Source organism: Leuciscus leuciscus (assembly GCF_965113295.1).
Source record: "Leuciscus leuciscus genome assembly, chromosome: 12".
Lineage (NCBI taxonomy): Eukaryota > Metazoa > Chordata > Actinopteri > Cypriniformes > Leuciscidae > Leuciscus > Leuciscus leuciscus.
In genome coordinates this window covers 26655263-26673465 of record NC_138736.1, presented here as the reverse complement: position 1 = coordinate 26673465, position 18203 = coordinate 26655263, and the positions used below count along the sequence as shown (strand labels likewise).

General features: G+C 37.1%; 1 protein-coding gene across 3 annotated transcripts in view; it reads left to right on the top strand.

Annotated features, from left to right (window-relative positions):
• The window catches only part of cspg5b (chondroitin sulfate proteoglycan 5b), a 46902-nt gene that overhangs the window by 7065 nt on the left and 21634 nt on the right, over positions 1 to 18203 (top strand). For all 3 annotated transcript variants that reach the window (XM_082185390.1, XM_082185389.1, XM_082185388.1), the window contains exons 2-3: positions 11086 to 11938; positions 17300 to 17488. In XM_082185390.1, coding sequence (XP_082041516.1) covers positions 11086 to 11938; positions 17300 to 17488 — 1042 coding nt within the window. The remainder of the gene's footprint in view (positions 1 to 11085; positions 11939 to 17299; positions 17489 to 18203) is intronic.

Below are 18203 nucleotides of genomic sequence, written 5' to 3'. Positions count from 1 at the left end.
CTGTGTTAATAGGTTAATAAATCAAGTTTATTGGTCTTGTTTAGTGCATAAACATAACTTAACCCTTTAAATGACATCTCTATATAGATATTTTTTTTTCTTCATTCTATTTATTTGTATTTATTTATTTTCATTTAACTTTTTGATACACAATGCCCTGTTATGGCTGCACGTTGTTCTGCACTATGTTCCACAACTTTAACCCTTGTGCGCTGTTCGTTTGTGGTTTACAGTCAGGCTGTTTGGGGTCTGAGAGACCCCAGGCAACAAAATGTAATTTTGTAACAATATATATATTTTAAACAAATGTAATTTTACTCAGTTTATTTATGTTTTTACTCTACATTTGGACATTTTTACTCCACAAAATGTTCAAAAATAAAATAAAAAAATTTGCCTTATAAAATACCCACATTTCTAACTTTCATTCATGGGGATAACATGGATAATTTGACATGGTTTAGTGTAAGATTTTTGGCAAAATCTTGGAAAATGCAGTTTTAAAAGTAAAAAAAAAAAAAAACAGTAGATGGCTGCAGAGCTCTAAAAGTACTAAAAGTTTCAAACTAAAAGACATCTTTTCACAAGTTTTTCCAGTTAGATTTATATCTACATATAATGAAATCACAATTATAACAATAAAAGTTACTTTTTGTCAAAGTTTGGCAGTTTTTGTACTGAAAAAAAAAATCAGTTTTCAATAATGTTACATTATGATTAGAATCAAACCTGATCAGGATGTTACAAAGAGAAAAGTTGGAGTTTTTAGAGTTTATCATTTATTTCAAACATCTGTATTTCATATAATTCTACAAATTTAAAGTGTGCCACTTCATTTCTGTCTGTGTGTTCTGTGTTGTTTCTGATTTTGAGGATGAATTTTGTCCATTGATCAAATTCATTTGATTCTAATCATAATATAACATTACTGAAAAACAGATTTTTTTTTCAGTACAAAGAGTGCCTAAACTTTGACAAAAAGTAACTTTTATTATTATAATTGTGATTTCATTATATGTAGATATGAGTACAACTGGAAAAACTTGTGAAAAGATGTCTTTCAGTTAGTCAAAAAGCAAATAGCAAATAGTGGTGCTCTGCAGCCATCTACTGGTTAAAGTGATAATTTGTTACTTTTAAAACAGCATTTTCCAAAAGATGGGCAAAAATCTTACACTAAACCATGTCAAATTATCCATGTTATCCCCATGAATGAAAGTCAGAAATGTGGGTCAAAAAGACCCTGAACAGCGCACAATGGTTAAGGCAAATGGATTTGTTGTTTGTTGTGTTTTCATATTCAAGAGATTATAAGCTAGATGCCGTTTTTTTGGGTCTGCATCAAATGTTCTTCGACTTTTATACATAATAAATTTGTTTATGAATAAAGATTGATCTGTTGAAAGCAGTTATTTTTAGATAAATGCCAAATGTTCTCCTCCTATTCATATTTTACATTGAAGGGGTGCATACAACATATTTGCCCACCGGCAACTATAGTTGCCACACATTCAAATATGATTTTCAAGAAAGAAAAAAAAAACCTGGGGAAAATAAATGCTGAACATGTTCACATAGGACACTATTAACAGGATTATATGCATGAAACCATTCAGAAAAAATTGGGCACAAATGGGTTAAGATTTCACTTAGACATAAAATTAGGAATATATTTACAAATATTTGGTTGTACCACCTGACATCTTTTGGGAGGCGAAGTTAATGCTATTCTGTGTTTGGAAATCAGCAGATATTCCAAATAACGCTTGCAGAGACAGAAAATTCTGATTAATATAATGTAAGTGCATTTTTAAAAATCTTTTTAAAATGGATGTAATGCATATTTTGGAGTCAGGAATAATTTGTTTGAAATGTTATTTAACACTTAAAACTTGTTTAAAGGCTTTACATAAATTTTTGACTTTTTTAATAATAGTATTTTAATATGTGCATGTTCAAACAAAAGTAATTCTGTATGTGTGCTACATTTTAGATGTATAATATGAAATATTTTTTATAATATACTTTTATAATTTAATAAAATGATAATATATATATATATATAATATTATATTCATATTAATATTAATATGAATAATAACAATAATAATAATGTAATATATTAATTATTATTATTATTATTATTATTAAAAGCAAACATTCATGAATATTAAGGCTTAAAAAAGGTTGTGCATTGAAAATCAGATTTTCAAATGATCTGCTCTAATGTTCATTACTGGCTGATGCATGTCCCAAAACTGAAATTTCTCAATGCACTGAGTGCAGTTTTTGGCCCAAATATTTGATTAAAGTGGCATAACTATTAGTGGGTCATACTGTACAACAGTTTTGCAGGTTTGCAGGTTTCATGGATGGGGTGCATGATGCTGGCACTGTTAATCCAACAGGTTTGGCATCTCTATATGTCTCTGTTCGGTTTCTCGCTGATACTGCTGTGAACCTACAGTACACCCTGTCCCCGATGCCAGAGACATTCATGCCAGCTCCCCTGCCAAGCAGCATCACAGTACTATTTATAAATAAACACATGAGTGCCAGTGTGTGTTTTATTCAGCAGAGTTTAGAATGACTCTTGCCTTTAGGTTAAGTCATCAGATTTAAAATGAAGGTGAGCTGGCTTAAGTGTTGAGTAGTCTCTTGCATAAGGATAATTGGCTGCATTGTTGAACTAATTGGCAGGCATACATGGAATCTGCGCCCTCCCGGTCATTCACAAAGTTCAACATGTTCTCTAACCCTTGTGCATTTTAGTGATGTTGAAACCGAATTTGCAGCAGATCTTTTTTTCTGTATTATGTGTGAAACTGATTTTTTAATAAAGAATAACATGTCGGGCTGGGAATTGGTTCTATCCATCGGTTGTTTATTGGATAGAGGCAGATCTGAATGCTAGCTAGGGCTTGCTTGCATAAATTAGTTAGCTGTGCTACTAGTCTGCGCTCTCAGAAGCCATCGAGTACTCAAGCGTTGAGTACCTATAATGATCAACTTCATCCTTCACATACAGACTCCGTTTAACTCCACATTTAGACATACGCTTGCAAACTTCCCTAAGCACTTCCCCTTGGAGGAATCCATGCCGCCATTTTGAAGTGCGTTCAACGTCGTCTAGTGGGCGAGGGTAGTGTATTTAAACCCTCGACCCCTCGATTTTGACAGAGGGAGTGAGTTTACTCAGTATGTGCCTGTAGTGCAGATCCATAATAATAATAATAATAATTCGTTACATTTATATAGCGCTTTTTCTGAGACCTCAAAGCGCTTTACATAGATGGGGGAATCTCCTCAACCACCACCAATGTGCAGCATCCACTTGGATGATGCGACGGCAGCCATATTGCGCCAGAACGCCCACCACACACCAGCTTACTGGTGGAGAGGAGACAGTGATGAAGACCACATAGACCACAATGCAACAATTGTGGCATCACAGTAGATCGCGCTTAATTTACCCTCACTCTACACAACTCTAGTGTATGATATTGAAGTTATTTTGACATTTAACTGCATAATACTTGTAGCTACCTTAAGCTGAATGTTATAGTTTATTGTATTATAATTTTTGTTTGTGTAATTATATTTTTTTTTAACAGCCAAGCATACATACAGCCTATAGATTAAATTAAGACATTGATTAAAAAATACGAGGTCATGGATGAATTGTTGGATGGCATCATGGATGAATTTTTCACAATAAGATCAAAAACATGCATTTTGAAAATAGGTGAATTGTCTTTTCATGCCAACTTTAAAAATGTTGGCTAATTTAATTGTTTCAGCTACCACAAAGCATATACTAGTCATCTCATCTCTATTTAACTTTTTATTTATTTTTTGCATTTTTAAAAGGATAGTTTACCCATAATCTTCTGTGAAACACAAAAGAAATTCTGAAAAATATGTCTGTGGGGTCCAGTGTTCTTTTGAACTTCAGAATATAGACAATTCTTTTGTTTCTCTTTATGTTCTATATTCATAATGATAATTTGTAATTCCAGTGTTAATGCATTATCTGTGTACAAGGAACATTTCATTGGAGCATCTTGACATGTTCCTTCAAATATTTCCCCAGATTGCACTGCAGGTCTGTTTGGGCCATCAGAAGCTTTTGACGCTTTTCTGCCGTCGGGCCAAACCGTTCTATTTGCTTAAAGCTGCCGTCGGCAACATTTGTTTGATCATATTCAGTGAAATCGACACTATAATCCAACAGAACAACATAAATAAGGGGGTTTTAGAAAAAACCCAGAGCTTCTAACTCCACCTGGAGCGTGTTATTTGTTTTTGCAAAAATCCACCGCTCCCGGATCATCGGGTCCAATCAGCGCAGGGGGGTGTGAGATCTGACTGTCAATCCCCCTCGCCATAGTCTTCATCCGAGACTTGTATCTCACTTTCAAAACACTAACAAATCAAATAAGCTCATTTAGAGTATAAATGACGTTAGCAATTGCAATCTATGGGTGGATTAGCCAGGGCAGCATACCTCCGAGTAGCGAGTACTCCATGGTGTTGATCGATGCTGATGAGACGGGCTCGTTCATAGAAAATCTGGTGCACACGCACTGACGATTACGAACTCGATGGGAGGGTATTCGTTGATAGTGGGGGAGGGGCATGAGAGTTGTAAACTCTCGACAAAAGCGACAAAATCCCTTTAAGACAAGTCTTTTCCCCCGTGGCCATCTTTGAAACGCTTCTCGGGCATGCAAGTGCAGCTCCTATTTCTTTGAATGGGGAAACATCAAATTCTCCAAAACTGTTCGCCAAGCTTACGATTAAATTTCATATTTGAAAAAGAACAACTTTCTCATTCATTTTGTTTCTAAACGCTCGAATCATGACAGTTCATACGGATCAGCGAAAATGATTAAAAACGCTGTATTATGTATGCCGGGCCAGTAGTTGGCGAGGTCAAGAAACACTACGTGCCTATAGACTGAACACGTAATACACATGACGTTACTGTTTTCACAAATTCACGTTTTTGTAGTTTAAACCGACAAAAACGTGCACTTTAAAACCCGTTTTCAAAAGTTTGCATTTTCAGGCCCCCAATACGCCATTGTCGTGTAAATGAATTGCCAAAATGCATAAAAAGTTTTCAGTTTTTAGTTGAAAACGGTGTTGTGTAGACCCTCCGAGAGAGAAAGCTGGTGGGAGAGATGAGAGGAAGACAAGTTGACATTTGCAATTTTCTATGCTCTGCAATAAGTTTTTTCCCCACTCAAGAGTGTTACATAAGCCAAAAATGTCAACTACTGAGAGAGGAAGATTATGTGCTGTTTTTTAATGAAGATGAAGATAGAACATTGAGATGGATTACATTCAACAGTACAGTGCTGCTTTTAGAGTACTGTAGCACTAAAGCTTTATGTTTACATTGGTCTTCATTGATATTATTAAATTACTATCCTAATTATATGTGATATTGATTGTAAATAGAGGCAACAGTGAGATAATGAAGACCGCATACTTTCACACACTCTTACGAAATTTAAATGTCTCACTGGTGAGGTCATGAGAAAATAGTTCTCTTCTCTATTCCTTTATCACTCTCAATCATCTTACCCCCCTTTCCCCCCCTCACTATTCCCCTCTCTCTTGCGATCTTGACATGCTTACTAAACAGGCGACTGAAACCCCTCTCAAAGGCTTTGGCACTGGGCGGAAAGAGAAACGCACTCTCGCTGTCACATTTTCTCATCTTCACTCCATTATAGCTTGTGTTTTTTGTGTTATTTTTCTTTCAGCGTCTCTCTTTCCCAACCTCTCTTTTCTGTCAGCTGACCCCTTTGAAAATCAAAACAACTGTTTTCCTCTTGTAGCCTCTCTCTTGCTCTGTCTTTGTGTCGTGACAGTGTTTTATATTCGTCAATCCAGTGACTCTTTATCATTTAGCCTTTAAATATTTCAAAATAGATTTAAAAGGATACAAATATTGCACTGATATTAAACTCTGTGCTGGTGGGAACCTAGATGAGAATTTAATCGAGTACTTTAACCTCACGTGAGGTACGTGAGAAATGATTCATGCATACGCGGTCATCTCCGTTTCCCTCTCATGGGGGACTGTGTGAATATATGAATGGGAGAAAGAGAGGAAGTGATTCAAGTGGATAGGACAGAGGGTCTCTGTTTTACATGGCTTTTGAGATGTTCCAAAATGGCAGCCTCTTTACATTGCTTCTTGGCAACTTTGTGTGTGAGTGTCTGTTAGGGGTTGATGTGTGACTTGCATTTAATTCACAATGAAGAGGAATTAAACCATGGAAACTGAATTTCACAGTGTCAGTCAAATACTTTAAAGTATATTGTTAAAAGTCATTCAGTAAAATTTGACTAAATATTCCTCAATTCTGCTTTTTGCGACTGTTTGAATTGAAATGATCAGAATTTATTTGGCAAGTTTGCATAAATACAAGGATATTTAAATGCTCATGTTTGCATGCTTTGTTATATATATCATATTTTGTATTAATTTATAATTTTATTGTATTTCTTTAATAGGCTAATTTATTTAAAGCACACTACCTTTCAAAAGTTTGGGGTCAGTTAGAAATTTGTATAAATTAATACTTATATTCAGCAAGGAAGCATTGAATTGATTAAAAGTGACAGTAACAACATTTTATAGGCCTAATACTACAAATGATTATGGTCACACTTTAGATTAGGGTCCAAATTCAATTCTTACTATAAACTACGACTATTGCTGCAAACTCCTAATTATTGTTTATTAATAGTTAGTAATGTAGTTGTTAAGTTTAGGTATTGGGCAGGATCCAGGGATGTAGAATTTGGTCTTGCAGAATAAGGCATTAAAATGTGCTTGCTTTATAAGTTCTAATAAAGAGCCAATATCCTAGTTATACACATGCTGATAAGCAACTAGTTAAAGGGATACTCCACTTTAAAATGGAAATTCTGTCATCATATTCTTTCTTCTGCTGAACAGAAAGGAAGATATTTAGAAGAATGTCAGTAACCAGACAGTTTCTGGTCTCATTGACTTCCATAGTAGGAAAAAAATATACTATAGAAGTCAATGAGACCAGAAACTGTCTGGTTACTGACATTCTTCTAAATATGTTCCTTTATGTTCAGCAGAAGAAAGAAATTCATAAAGGATTGAAACAACATGAGGGTGAGTATATGATGACAGAATTTTCATTTTAAAGTGGAGTATCCCTTTAATAGTGAGAATTGGACCCTAAAATAAAGTGTTGCCAATATTTCTATTTCATATTAATAGAAAGTTCAAAACAACAGGTTTTATCAAAGAATCCTGAAAAGGAAAAGTTTTTACCATTTCCACAAACTGCACAACTGTTTTCAACATTGATAATCAAATGTTTCTTTAGCACCAGATTAACAGAATGATTTCTGAAGGATCATGTGACACTGAATACTGGAGTAATGATGCTGAAAATTCAGCTTTGCATCTCAGGAATAAATTACATTTTAACATAATTCAAATAGTTACAGTAAATGGTAATAATATTTCACACATTTTACACAATTACTGCATTTTGATTAAAGGGATACTTCACAGATTTTTCATATTAAACTGTGTTATTCCCTTAACTAAGACGAGTTGATACATACCTCTCTCGTCTCAGTGCGTGCACTCAATCGCTCTGGCGCGTGGCAACACTTTTATAGCACTTAGCTTAGCCCAGTTCATTCATTAGGATCCAGACAGAGATGAAGCTAGAAGTGACCAAACACCTCCACGTTTTCACTATTTAAATACAGTTACACGAGTAGTTACATGACCAAATACGGTGACACAAAATAAAACGTGGCGCTTTTCTAAGCGGATAAAAAGGATAACTATAATATATGGTGGAATAGCACTTGGGACTCGGGAGCTCTTCGACTCGGCGCAGTAAAAAGTCACACCTGAAAAATCCTCTCCCTCTCACTTCTGTCATTAGAACCAACGTGACTTTTTACTGCGCCGAGTCGAAGTGTTCCCGAGTCCCAAGTGCTATTCCGCCATACGTTATAGTTATCCTTTTTACCCGCTTAGAAAAGCGCCGCGTTTTATTTTGTCACCATACTTGGTCGTGTAACTACTCGTGTAACTACTCTTAGTTAAGGGAATAACATAGTTTAATATGAAAAATCGGTGAAGTATCCCTTTAAATTAATTAAATAAAGTCTTGGTGAGCACAAGAGACTTATTTAAAAAAAAAATTTTTTAAATCTCACTGAGGCCAAACTTTTGGACGGTAGAATATTTGTTTCGTAATATAATATATTAGACAATCAGGAATTGAAATTTCAATGTGTGTTCCTATTGTCAGGGTTCTGTCACTTCTGTCTATATTTCTTGGTTTTGTGACAGAGCCCTGACACTCATGTTTTGTCTTGTCTGTGTGCCTTATTTCATGTGCTTTCATGTCGTGTTTTGTCTTGTGCTGTGTAGCACGCATCTTGTGCTTACACTAGCTTTGTGCTTTCATGTTGTCATTTTTTGTGTGAACACTTGGCTTATGAGTGTTCTCATTGGCTGCGTGTTCATGTCTCATTTTGTGTGAGCACATGGCTTGTCATATGTTTCCTTTTGCCATGTGCTCTTCTGTCAATTTGTCTTGCCCCACCCATCTTGTTACCTGATTATTGATTCATTTGACCCACCTGTCCTCCCTCATTACCTGCTTTGTTTGCTCTCCTATTTATTCTCCTTGTGGTCCTGTGCTGGTTCGTTGTCGTAATTCTACCTTCAAGAGGTAATTGTAAAAGTTGTAATAGTCAAGTCAAGTCAAGTCAAGTCAAGTCAAGTCAAGTCATATTAATAAAGAAGCCCTTGTTTCCTGCACTTGAGTCCTCGCCTCATCTCCTCAACCCCAAACCCTGATAGAATAAACCAGCCAATATGAGGTCTCAGCGGAAGATGGGACCACACCATCCACCAGTCTCCACTGTCTCCAGCCCTCTCTACCAGCGCATGCTCCAATTCAAGACGAGTTCCCTTCGTCAACAGGGGACTGATGTGAGGGAGTTTGCACTTAGTTCAGCGCTGCTGCAGAGGGACTGGGGTTTAATGATGTGACTCTTAAGGACTTATTAAGCTATGCCCTTGATGAGCCCCTTAAGTGGTGGAGGATGAGAGGGCTGAATCACTTGACATTCGGGGAATATCACAATGATTTCCTCGATCGTCAAGGGAATCCTCCAGCTTAAGAGGCTGCAGTTCCCCCAGAGGTGGCCGTGAATGCTGCAGTTCCCCCAGAGGTGGCCGTGAATGCTGCAGTTCCCCCAGAGGTGGCCGTGAATGCTGGAGTTCCCTCTGAGGCAGCAATCTCCACGCCATCGCCTTGCAGACGTAAGCGGAGGAAGAGAAGGAAGGCTTCCTCCGTCTCAAGAAGCCTGGTGGTCCCAGAGCTCCCTGCTCTCCACGATATGACCACACAGCTCCTTGCCCTGCCGGCTCCGCCCAAGCTGCCTGTCATGCCGGCTCGGCTCAAGGAGGCCCTGGAGGCCGTCCCTGAGCAGCCTGCTTTCACAGAAACAGCCAAGGAGGTCATCCCAGAGCCGCCCGAGTATCTTGCCTTGCCAGCTGTGCCTGCCCGTTCGACTCCGTCCTTGCTGTCTGCCCTGCCGTGCCCTTGCCATGTGCTCTCCTGTCAATTTGTCTTGCCCCGCCCATCTTTTTACCTGATTGATTCATTTGCCCCACCTGTCCTCCCTCGTTACCTGCTTTGTTTGGTCTCCCTATTTATTCTCCTTGTGTTTTCAGTCCTGTGCTGGTTCGTCGTTGTAATTCTACCTTGTATGTTCCTCCTGTCTGTTGTCTAGTCTAGTCTAGTCTAGTCTAGTCTAGTCTAGTCTATAGTTTATGACGTCTGTTTTATTTTATTAATAAAGAAGCCCTTGTTTCCTGCACTTGAGTCCTGGCCTCACCTCCTCAACCCCAAACCCTGACACACATGAGGTGCATTGCATTATATTGGATTACAGCATCAAGAGTAAATTCCTCCAAAAGACAATCAATTAGGTCAGTGAGATTTTTCCAGTGTAAGAGGAATTCCCCATTGTGTGTTTATCTTTGTGCATTAAAGCTTACCCATCTCTCTCCAGACTGACCAATGCAAGTCTCAACCTACAGCTCTTAATCCTAATCTGAATCCCAATCCTGGCCCAAACTCAGGAGGGTACATTAGTAAATCAGAGCTCCTAATCCAGCTACCACAAGCCGCTTTGGAAAGAAATCTGGGGCCTCGCGCACAGCAGTGTATAATTAAGCAGATTTGTCTGTGTGTGTGTGTGATACTTAGTATGTGTTTTGTCTTTTGTTCTCTCTCTGCATGACTGTGGAGTTGCTGAGTTTGCAGTATGGTAACAAGTAATTGCTTGTGAAGGTGTTCTTATGCCACTTGGATTTCTCACAAACTAAAATCTTACTGATTTCTCACAGCACTAACCACACACTAGGATTTTAGGATGCTTAGCTAAGTAATGGAAAAGTGAATGATATATTATGATTCTGGTTTATGTATTTAATTTTTTATATATATGATTACATTTTTATATATATATATATATATATATATATAAGACTGGAGTAATGGTGCTGAATGTATATATATTCAGCACCATTACTCCAGTCTTGAGTGTAACACAATCCTTCAGAAATCATTCTAATATGCTCAAGAAGTATTTATTATTATTATTATTATTATTATGAATGTTGAAAGAGTTGTGCTGCTTAATATTTTTGTGTAAACTATGATAATTTTATTCCAGGATTCTTTAAATAGAAAGTTAAAAAGTTTTTTTATTTTTTATTAAAGAACATATAAAGCATTTATTTGAAATAGAAATATTTTGTAACATAATAAATGTCTTTAGTGTCACATTTGATCAATCTATTGCATCCTTGCCGAATAAAAGTATTAGTTTCTTTAAAAAAAAAACGAATGGTATGTGAAAACTGGAGTAGAAATGGAGAAATTAATTCCCAGTATTGGTAAATAAATTGAATTGAACAATCAGCAAAAATAAATTGAGGTATAAGGTTGTCAATAACTTTTATTTTATTTGTATTTTTTTCAGGCAGTTCATTTATTTCCAATTCTACTACTAACTCCTCAGACTTGAATGGGGTTGGGCTTAAGCCTGCACTTCCTGTTGAGGTCACACCTATTGCCCAGGCCCACATTCACTCTCGGAAACCACGAGCTGGGGAGGAGTCCGGCAGCAGTGGAGAAACCTCAACCAGTGCTGTGAAGGACATCAGTGTTGATTCAGCCGAAAGAGAACACCTCATTGACCTGCCGAGAGATGGCATAGCTGCCCGGCTGCCCACTCTGGCTGAACCCCAGGCACGTGGCTTGTCCCAGCTAGACTTTAGCGAAGAGGGAATCGAGGATAGTGCCCCTCACTGGAAGAGTGAGAGACTACAAGCAGATGGGACGTTGTTTGATGAAGTCACGATTCCTCCTTCCGAGTTTACCCATTCCCAACCAGAAGAAATTATCACAGTGAATTTTTACAACCCTTCTCACCTACAGCACGTTGTCCTTGATCCTCCTCCTTGGGTTCAGGAGCTCCAGGGAGGAGATCCAACCTCCTGGACACTTTCTGATTTTTATGATTATCTGTCACCTGACTATTCACCCACCGAAGTTTACCTAGAGGAGAGCCAACCAACGCCACCTGACATGGATGATGAAAACGTTCCTCTCGTTGCCAGCGCGGTTCCCTCCAACACAAGAGTTTTGAACCCTGATGATGGTGGATCTGGAGAAACTTCACCTGGAGTATCGGACATGCTTGACAACTCTGGTTGTCTTCTTGGATTTGTGCGTATCAACAGCACATGTGTCTCACCGTGCGACATCTTCACCAATTACTGCTTCAATGGGGGACAGTGTTATGTGGTTGACGGTATTGGCGCCTTTTGCCGGTAAGACGTATGCATGTGCGTAAAGGCCCCTTCACAGCAAGAACAATAAATATGACAATAACTAGTGACATTCTGTTTTTCATAAGCCGTGCTGCAGTTGTCATCTGCCACTTTAAAGGCTCAAGCTCTTTAAAGTCGATTGGATTCTGTCAATGTTATCATTCAATGGCTGGAAAAATTGGTTTTGAAAGTGATTATCTTTCCCCTGTGTTGTTATTGTTATAGCTGCGGTGTGGACTTCCCCATTCTCATAGAATTAGAATGATTATTAGGCTAAAACTTTATGGTTATAGTTTTTGTCCTTGGTGTGAACGGGCTTTTGACAGTTACAGTTATCTCATTAAGGTCATCATAAAGCACTCCAAAAATATGTTCAATGGACTTATTCTGCTAGAATCTACAGCATCTGATTAAATACTGATGAGTTTCAAGATGTAACTCAATCCTTTGGTTGTGTTCATACATCTGTTCAGGGTGCGGGATTATGTCTGTTTTACATTTTCAAGAGAAGCTTAGTGCTGGTCTCTCAGATGTCCCAAAGTCAAATGTTGGGATTGAAGACGGATTGAGTCTCAGTTGAAGGCATCTTTTGGTAGTACCAACGTAGTAGTAAAACGGCCTATCCTCAATGATCTTGAATCTGGGCCAAGCTCATGCAAACATGTGGGTCTGGGCTAACCAGGTCATGCAAGCATTTTTACACTGTGCGTCATTTGCCATAGGGTTTATAGGAAAGCTTTAGGCCTTTATCTAAAAGCTCAATTACACAATGTTTTGATCCTAATGTAACACCACCACTCTGACATTTTTGTTATTGTGTATGTATAACTTATCAGTTTTGAATATGGTAAAGGAAAAGGTCAGACAGGCTACATCATTGTTTAAAATCCTCCTGTAGTCAATCATTTTATCCCTTAACTTACATTTGATCACCAAAATGACATAAATTATTTTTCCTTGAATTTTTTTTCATCATGCCTTAAAATAGCTTGAATGTAACTACACCCTTGCCTCATTTAGTATACGCGGTTCTATGAATATGCAAATTAGCCCCACCTCCACTCGCTCGAACCAGCTCAGAGATCCTCTCGTTGACGATCACACGTTGACGTGATTGGTTACAAGGTAGTTTGTGACGTCAGAAACACCAGCGATTTCAAACCGTGTTTTTGAGACTGTCTTTGGTTCACTGCAGTTTTGAGGAGAAAATACTAAGCAATGGTGTTGACTTATGCATTTGCACATGGTTTGCATTAAAAACACCACATAGACATATAAACAACATTAAAAGCTTAATTTTCAACACAGGGGGACTTTAAGTTCTCCAAGTTGCTGCTGCATGAACATGAAGCAGCAACTTGCTGCTATTACACTCTATTGCTGTAGGATGAGGAAAAACAGCTCACTTATGTAATTTATTATTTTCCCTCCATCTGCTAGAAATATCAGCGATCATTAGCTGTTGGCTTAAATATACTTGATCCAGTATGTGTTGTGTGGTTGGGTAGAACAGAACAATCTAGTTTTTCATCTGTGACCTTCAGTAATACATTCCCAGTGCCTTCAAAAGTCTATCTACTATTATTAAAAAACAAATACTTTTATGAAACACCAAAAATTACACAAATGCTATTAACACTAATAATTTCAATAGTGTAATAACCAATTGAACATGCTTTTCAATCTCCATTATATATATATATATATATATATATTTTTTTTTTTAACCAGTTTGACGCACAATAGGGATTGGTAAAATGCTTTAATACTGATATATATACATCATTCTTGAGATGATCTGTGTTTAATTCCTGTGTACATGTTAAGAATGTTTAGCATTTATCTCATTCACACTCAACTGCTATAATTTCAGTTCCACACTCTGAAATTCTCCAAGCCTGTCATAGTGGCTTGGCGGCATGTCACTCTATTAAACCAGCCTCCACTACTGCCACAACCCTATACTCAGAGGCCCATGCAGACCCTTATTAAACATTTGCTCAAAGGGATTTGGGTCAGAGCCCAGATCTGTGAATGTGTGTATTTCAGTTTAAGAGCTAAAGACCCTGCCTTGAGCTGGTGGTCTGAGCCATAATAGTGGGGTTTGGGGAATCTTATTTGTGTGTAGTGAAGCCTCAAGGCTAGATGGTGTGATGTGTTAAGCTGCTGTGTATTAGACCATTTAGACCACTAGCTCTGCGTGGGATACTGCCCATACCCATGAAAATCCCTTTCTTCCTTGTCTTATTGTAATGGATCTGTGCACATTATTCCAAAATAATAGCTTGGCTTTGTGATCTTTACTTTAAAACAACCAAACATTTTTCTTTGTTTTATATATTTTAATAAAAATAAGTAATAAGTAAGTTATTAAGTTTAATAAGTAAAATAAATGAAAAATCATGGTCAGTAAACAAGTAAAAAAAAAGAATTTATGTTTCTATTTAATTTAAATTGATTTATAATAATAACAATAATAAAATGGGAAAAAGAAAGTAAAATAGAAATAATTAGATAATTATCCATTTTGTTTAGTTATTTAAAATAAATAATAAAAGTGAAAATAAAATGATTAGATTAAATATATAATTAGAAAAAAATAGTAGAATATTAGAAATATTTGATTTTATTTGCTGATCTTTTAATTTTAATCAATTTTACTTCATTTTTATTTTACTTAGATTTTTTTTACTGATCTATTTTACTTCATTTTATTTTATGTGTATTTATTCATAGCAAAATTGAAATAGGCATAAGTAATAAAATAGTAATTTTGTAAAGATCTGTTTATTTTAATTGATCTCTTTTACTTTATTCATTTATATATTTAGTCAAACCCCCATTCAGTGAGGCTCCATTGTAGTATGTAAGGGCAACTTTCAATCAGATTTCGGTGTGTGGCTCATGCCGCAGGGCTATCTTGTCGATCGCTGAGAGAAAGAGTGACAGGGTGCTGTCTACACTAATGGGGTCAGTGCTATTAAAAACCCCCAGATTTCCATCTGCAGGGCATGTAAAGAATGACCTATTAGATGAACATACTATTTGGGGGGATCCAGAGGGTGGTGTGGGTTTAATTATTTGCTGATATGTGTGCATTTGCTGAAATAGTAAATGTTTCTGTTGAACCAGGCCAATGGCTTGCACTAAATAGAGGGGTAGTTCGTAATAGACCATACAACTGAGTTTCAAATTGATATCTTTAGGCTAAAGAGTAAACATGGCCTACATGCACACTGAGCATGATTTCCTCTGTAGTATTGATGGGCCTTTCACTCATTACAAAATGTACCCATGCTGAGTGTACTACTGAGTGTAAGTGTATATTTGTGGTTTGTGATTCTTGTTGCATGTCCGTTAGTCTGATGACATTTATTTATTTGATTTGGCTTAATTTTCAAGCAAAAACATGCAATTATCATATCTATAATGTAATTTACTCAATATAGTGACCTCTTGTTTATTGAACTGTCGTATGAAAGCAATATAACACTCGCAATCACACTACTTTTTGAGTATTAACCTGGCTGCGATTTACCTGCTGCATTCCGTCTCAACAGACAAACAATATGAGCTAATATGCAAAAAATAGACCAAGCATCTTCAATAAGATATTGAACACCTCAGACACAAGAACCATGACAACTCTTTTGTAATTTGGTAAATGAGATAATTTGGAAATCTATTTTGGAAGATGTGAATTATGCATAGCTCAGGTGCTTTATTCTCTGTGGGACCAGCACATGCACATCCTTGACAGGGCCATCTGTCCAGTCGTGCAGCTGGAAGCTCTGTAGGACTAACCCTGCAGAAGAATCATTGTAATGATAAGCACACTCACAGCACACTTATATATTGAACAAGGATACTTACATCTATAGTGTTTATCTCCCTTTTTTTCTTTTATCTATGCACAGATGTGTTTGTCGTGGCCAATTTGTTTGAGTTAGATGACAACTTGTCCTTTATACAAACACACAAACTCCCCTTTGGACTCATTCTTTTTTTTTCTCTCTACATTCATTGTTTCTGTTGCTAATATATTCCCATAGGTAATAAAGATCTTTATCTTGAGATCTCAATGTCACAACCTATTCTCAGATTTTCCATGATTTAAAAATGTTCCATCGAAAACCGAAGATTTTTAAAGCTGCAGTCCGTAGCTTTTTTGAGTTAAAAATTATCCAAAATAATTTTTTGAGCAAGTACATAACCAGCCAGTGTTCAAAACTATCTGCTTGCCTTAGCTCGATTCAAAACTGTAAGCTCGTAATAATGTTTCAGTGGTACTAGTGGATTTCTGCGGGAAATTCGAGCATGTCTTTGCGTCATTACGTCACATCTGTACACATAAAGAAGGTGTCTCGGCTAGTAGGCTATATTGCGTGTGAGGATGTTGGAGGAGGAGATGTATAGCCTTTTCTCACAGCACTTGATATAATTAAAATCAATTTGATGGCGGATCCAGAAAGGTTCAAACGACAATCACCAGTGACAACTGGAGATTCACCCGAACAAACGCGAAAGACTTCGGAGAAAAAAAGAGACTGCAACCGGCCCATGCGAAAACAAGGATAAATATCGGAAGGGCATTAAATGTAGTCACGCAATGCTGATGTTGTTAACATTAACAATTTGAAAATAAAGTACAATTTGCACGGTTTGACGTGATATGATAAGCAATCGTTAGATTTAATCGGCGCGATTTACTGCAATGTTTTTTTTCCCCTTAGTTGGTCAGAACAAAAGTGGATGTTACTTACTTCTTCAGATGACATTTTACGGTGAAAATTCTTATGTTGGTCATACTTCCAAAAAGTAGAATCTGTGATTCCGAATGACAGTATCCAAACCACCAGCGCGGTGATTGACAACCGCACATTCTCCTCAAAACATTGGATTCATCCGCGCTGTGCCATGCCGAGGCACAACGCACGTAAAGTTGATAATAACTGCAATTGCAGATTTTGAACAGAGATGGCGACAAAGAGGAAAAACTACGGACTGCAGCTTTAATATGAACTCATCACATAACAGTTTTTTTATTTTTTCCTAAGGATTAAACATGTTCTCCTGAGCTAATTCTCTAATTGAATAATAAATTAAATAATTATTTAAGTAAATAATTCTGAGTCTAGTTTCTATTCTATTGCATTTCAGTTCAGTTTCTATTGCATTTAACAAGTTCTTTGGTTGTTTACAAAACTCTTGACCAGATTTACTTCTGTGTTCACATAGACTGCATTGTCCCAAATTCTGCTCATAGACTTGAATATATAACAATTCACTTTTGTGACAATTTCATGTGAAATATGTTGTATATGTTGCATTTTCCCCCCTAACATCTCTCTTGTTTTGCAGGTGTAACATTCAGGAGTATATATGGAACAAGGGCTCCAGGTGTGAGTCTGTTATTTCAGACTTCCAAGTGATGTGTATAGCAGTGGGCGGCGCCGCCATCATGTTGCTCCTCCTCTTCATGATTATAGTCTTTTTCTCCAAGAGGCTGCACATGCTTAAGACTGAAAACCGACGACTTCGCAAGCACAGGTAAAACTTACATGTAAACTTGCACTCGTAAGGACACTTCCTAGAGTCTTAGTTTCAGATTTGGCGATTTAAATATCAATTGATTGAGCTGAATACATATTGGCGCATACATAGAGTAGTACAATAAAATGTACAGTGTTAACATGGGATTTGAACACAATGACATCACCGTTCTTTACTAAAAGTAGGCCAATCTGACAGTGCAACACAAGTGAGTGTGTGTGTATGTGTGACTGAGAGGGTGACCTATATACTGTGCTGCCAAAGGCATTTAAACAGTCCTAGAGAGGGGTGGATAGAGAGCAGAGGAGTAGAAGAGAAAAGGAGAGGAGAGAAAGGGAAGGGAGCATAGTGATGAGGACAAAATGACAACAGTGAAAAGTCTGTGTAAGTCTGAGTTCTAATCTGCTGCAGGTAACATCTGTGAGCTTGCAGAAACAACATGAGCTTTTAATCCAGTGTATTAAATATAGCAAAAATGTCCAAGTCACTGCAGTAGAATACCAAGTTAAAGACCCTATGCAATTAAAATCAAAGTAGCTCATGTTTGTTTGCCTTGAGGCCATCTGAGTTTGCTTGAGATAATTTGTCACAGCTACCTTTATATGGCCATCAATGGAGAAAGATGCTAGAATATCACCTGCTTCTGACTAGAAATAGCGAAAGTCATATCATGTTTTTTTGGGGAGGATTTTGTAAAAAATTTAATTAAATC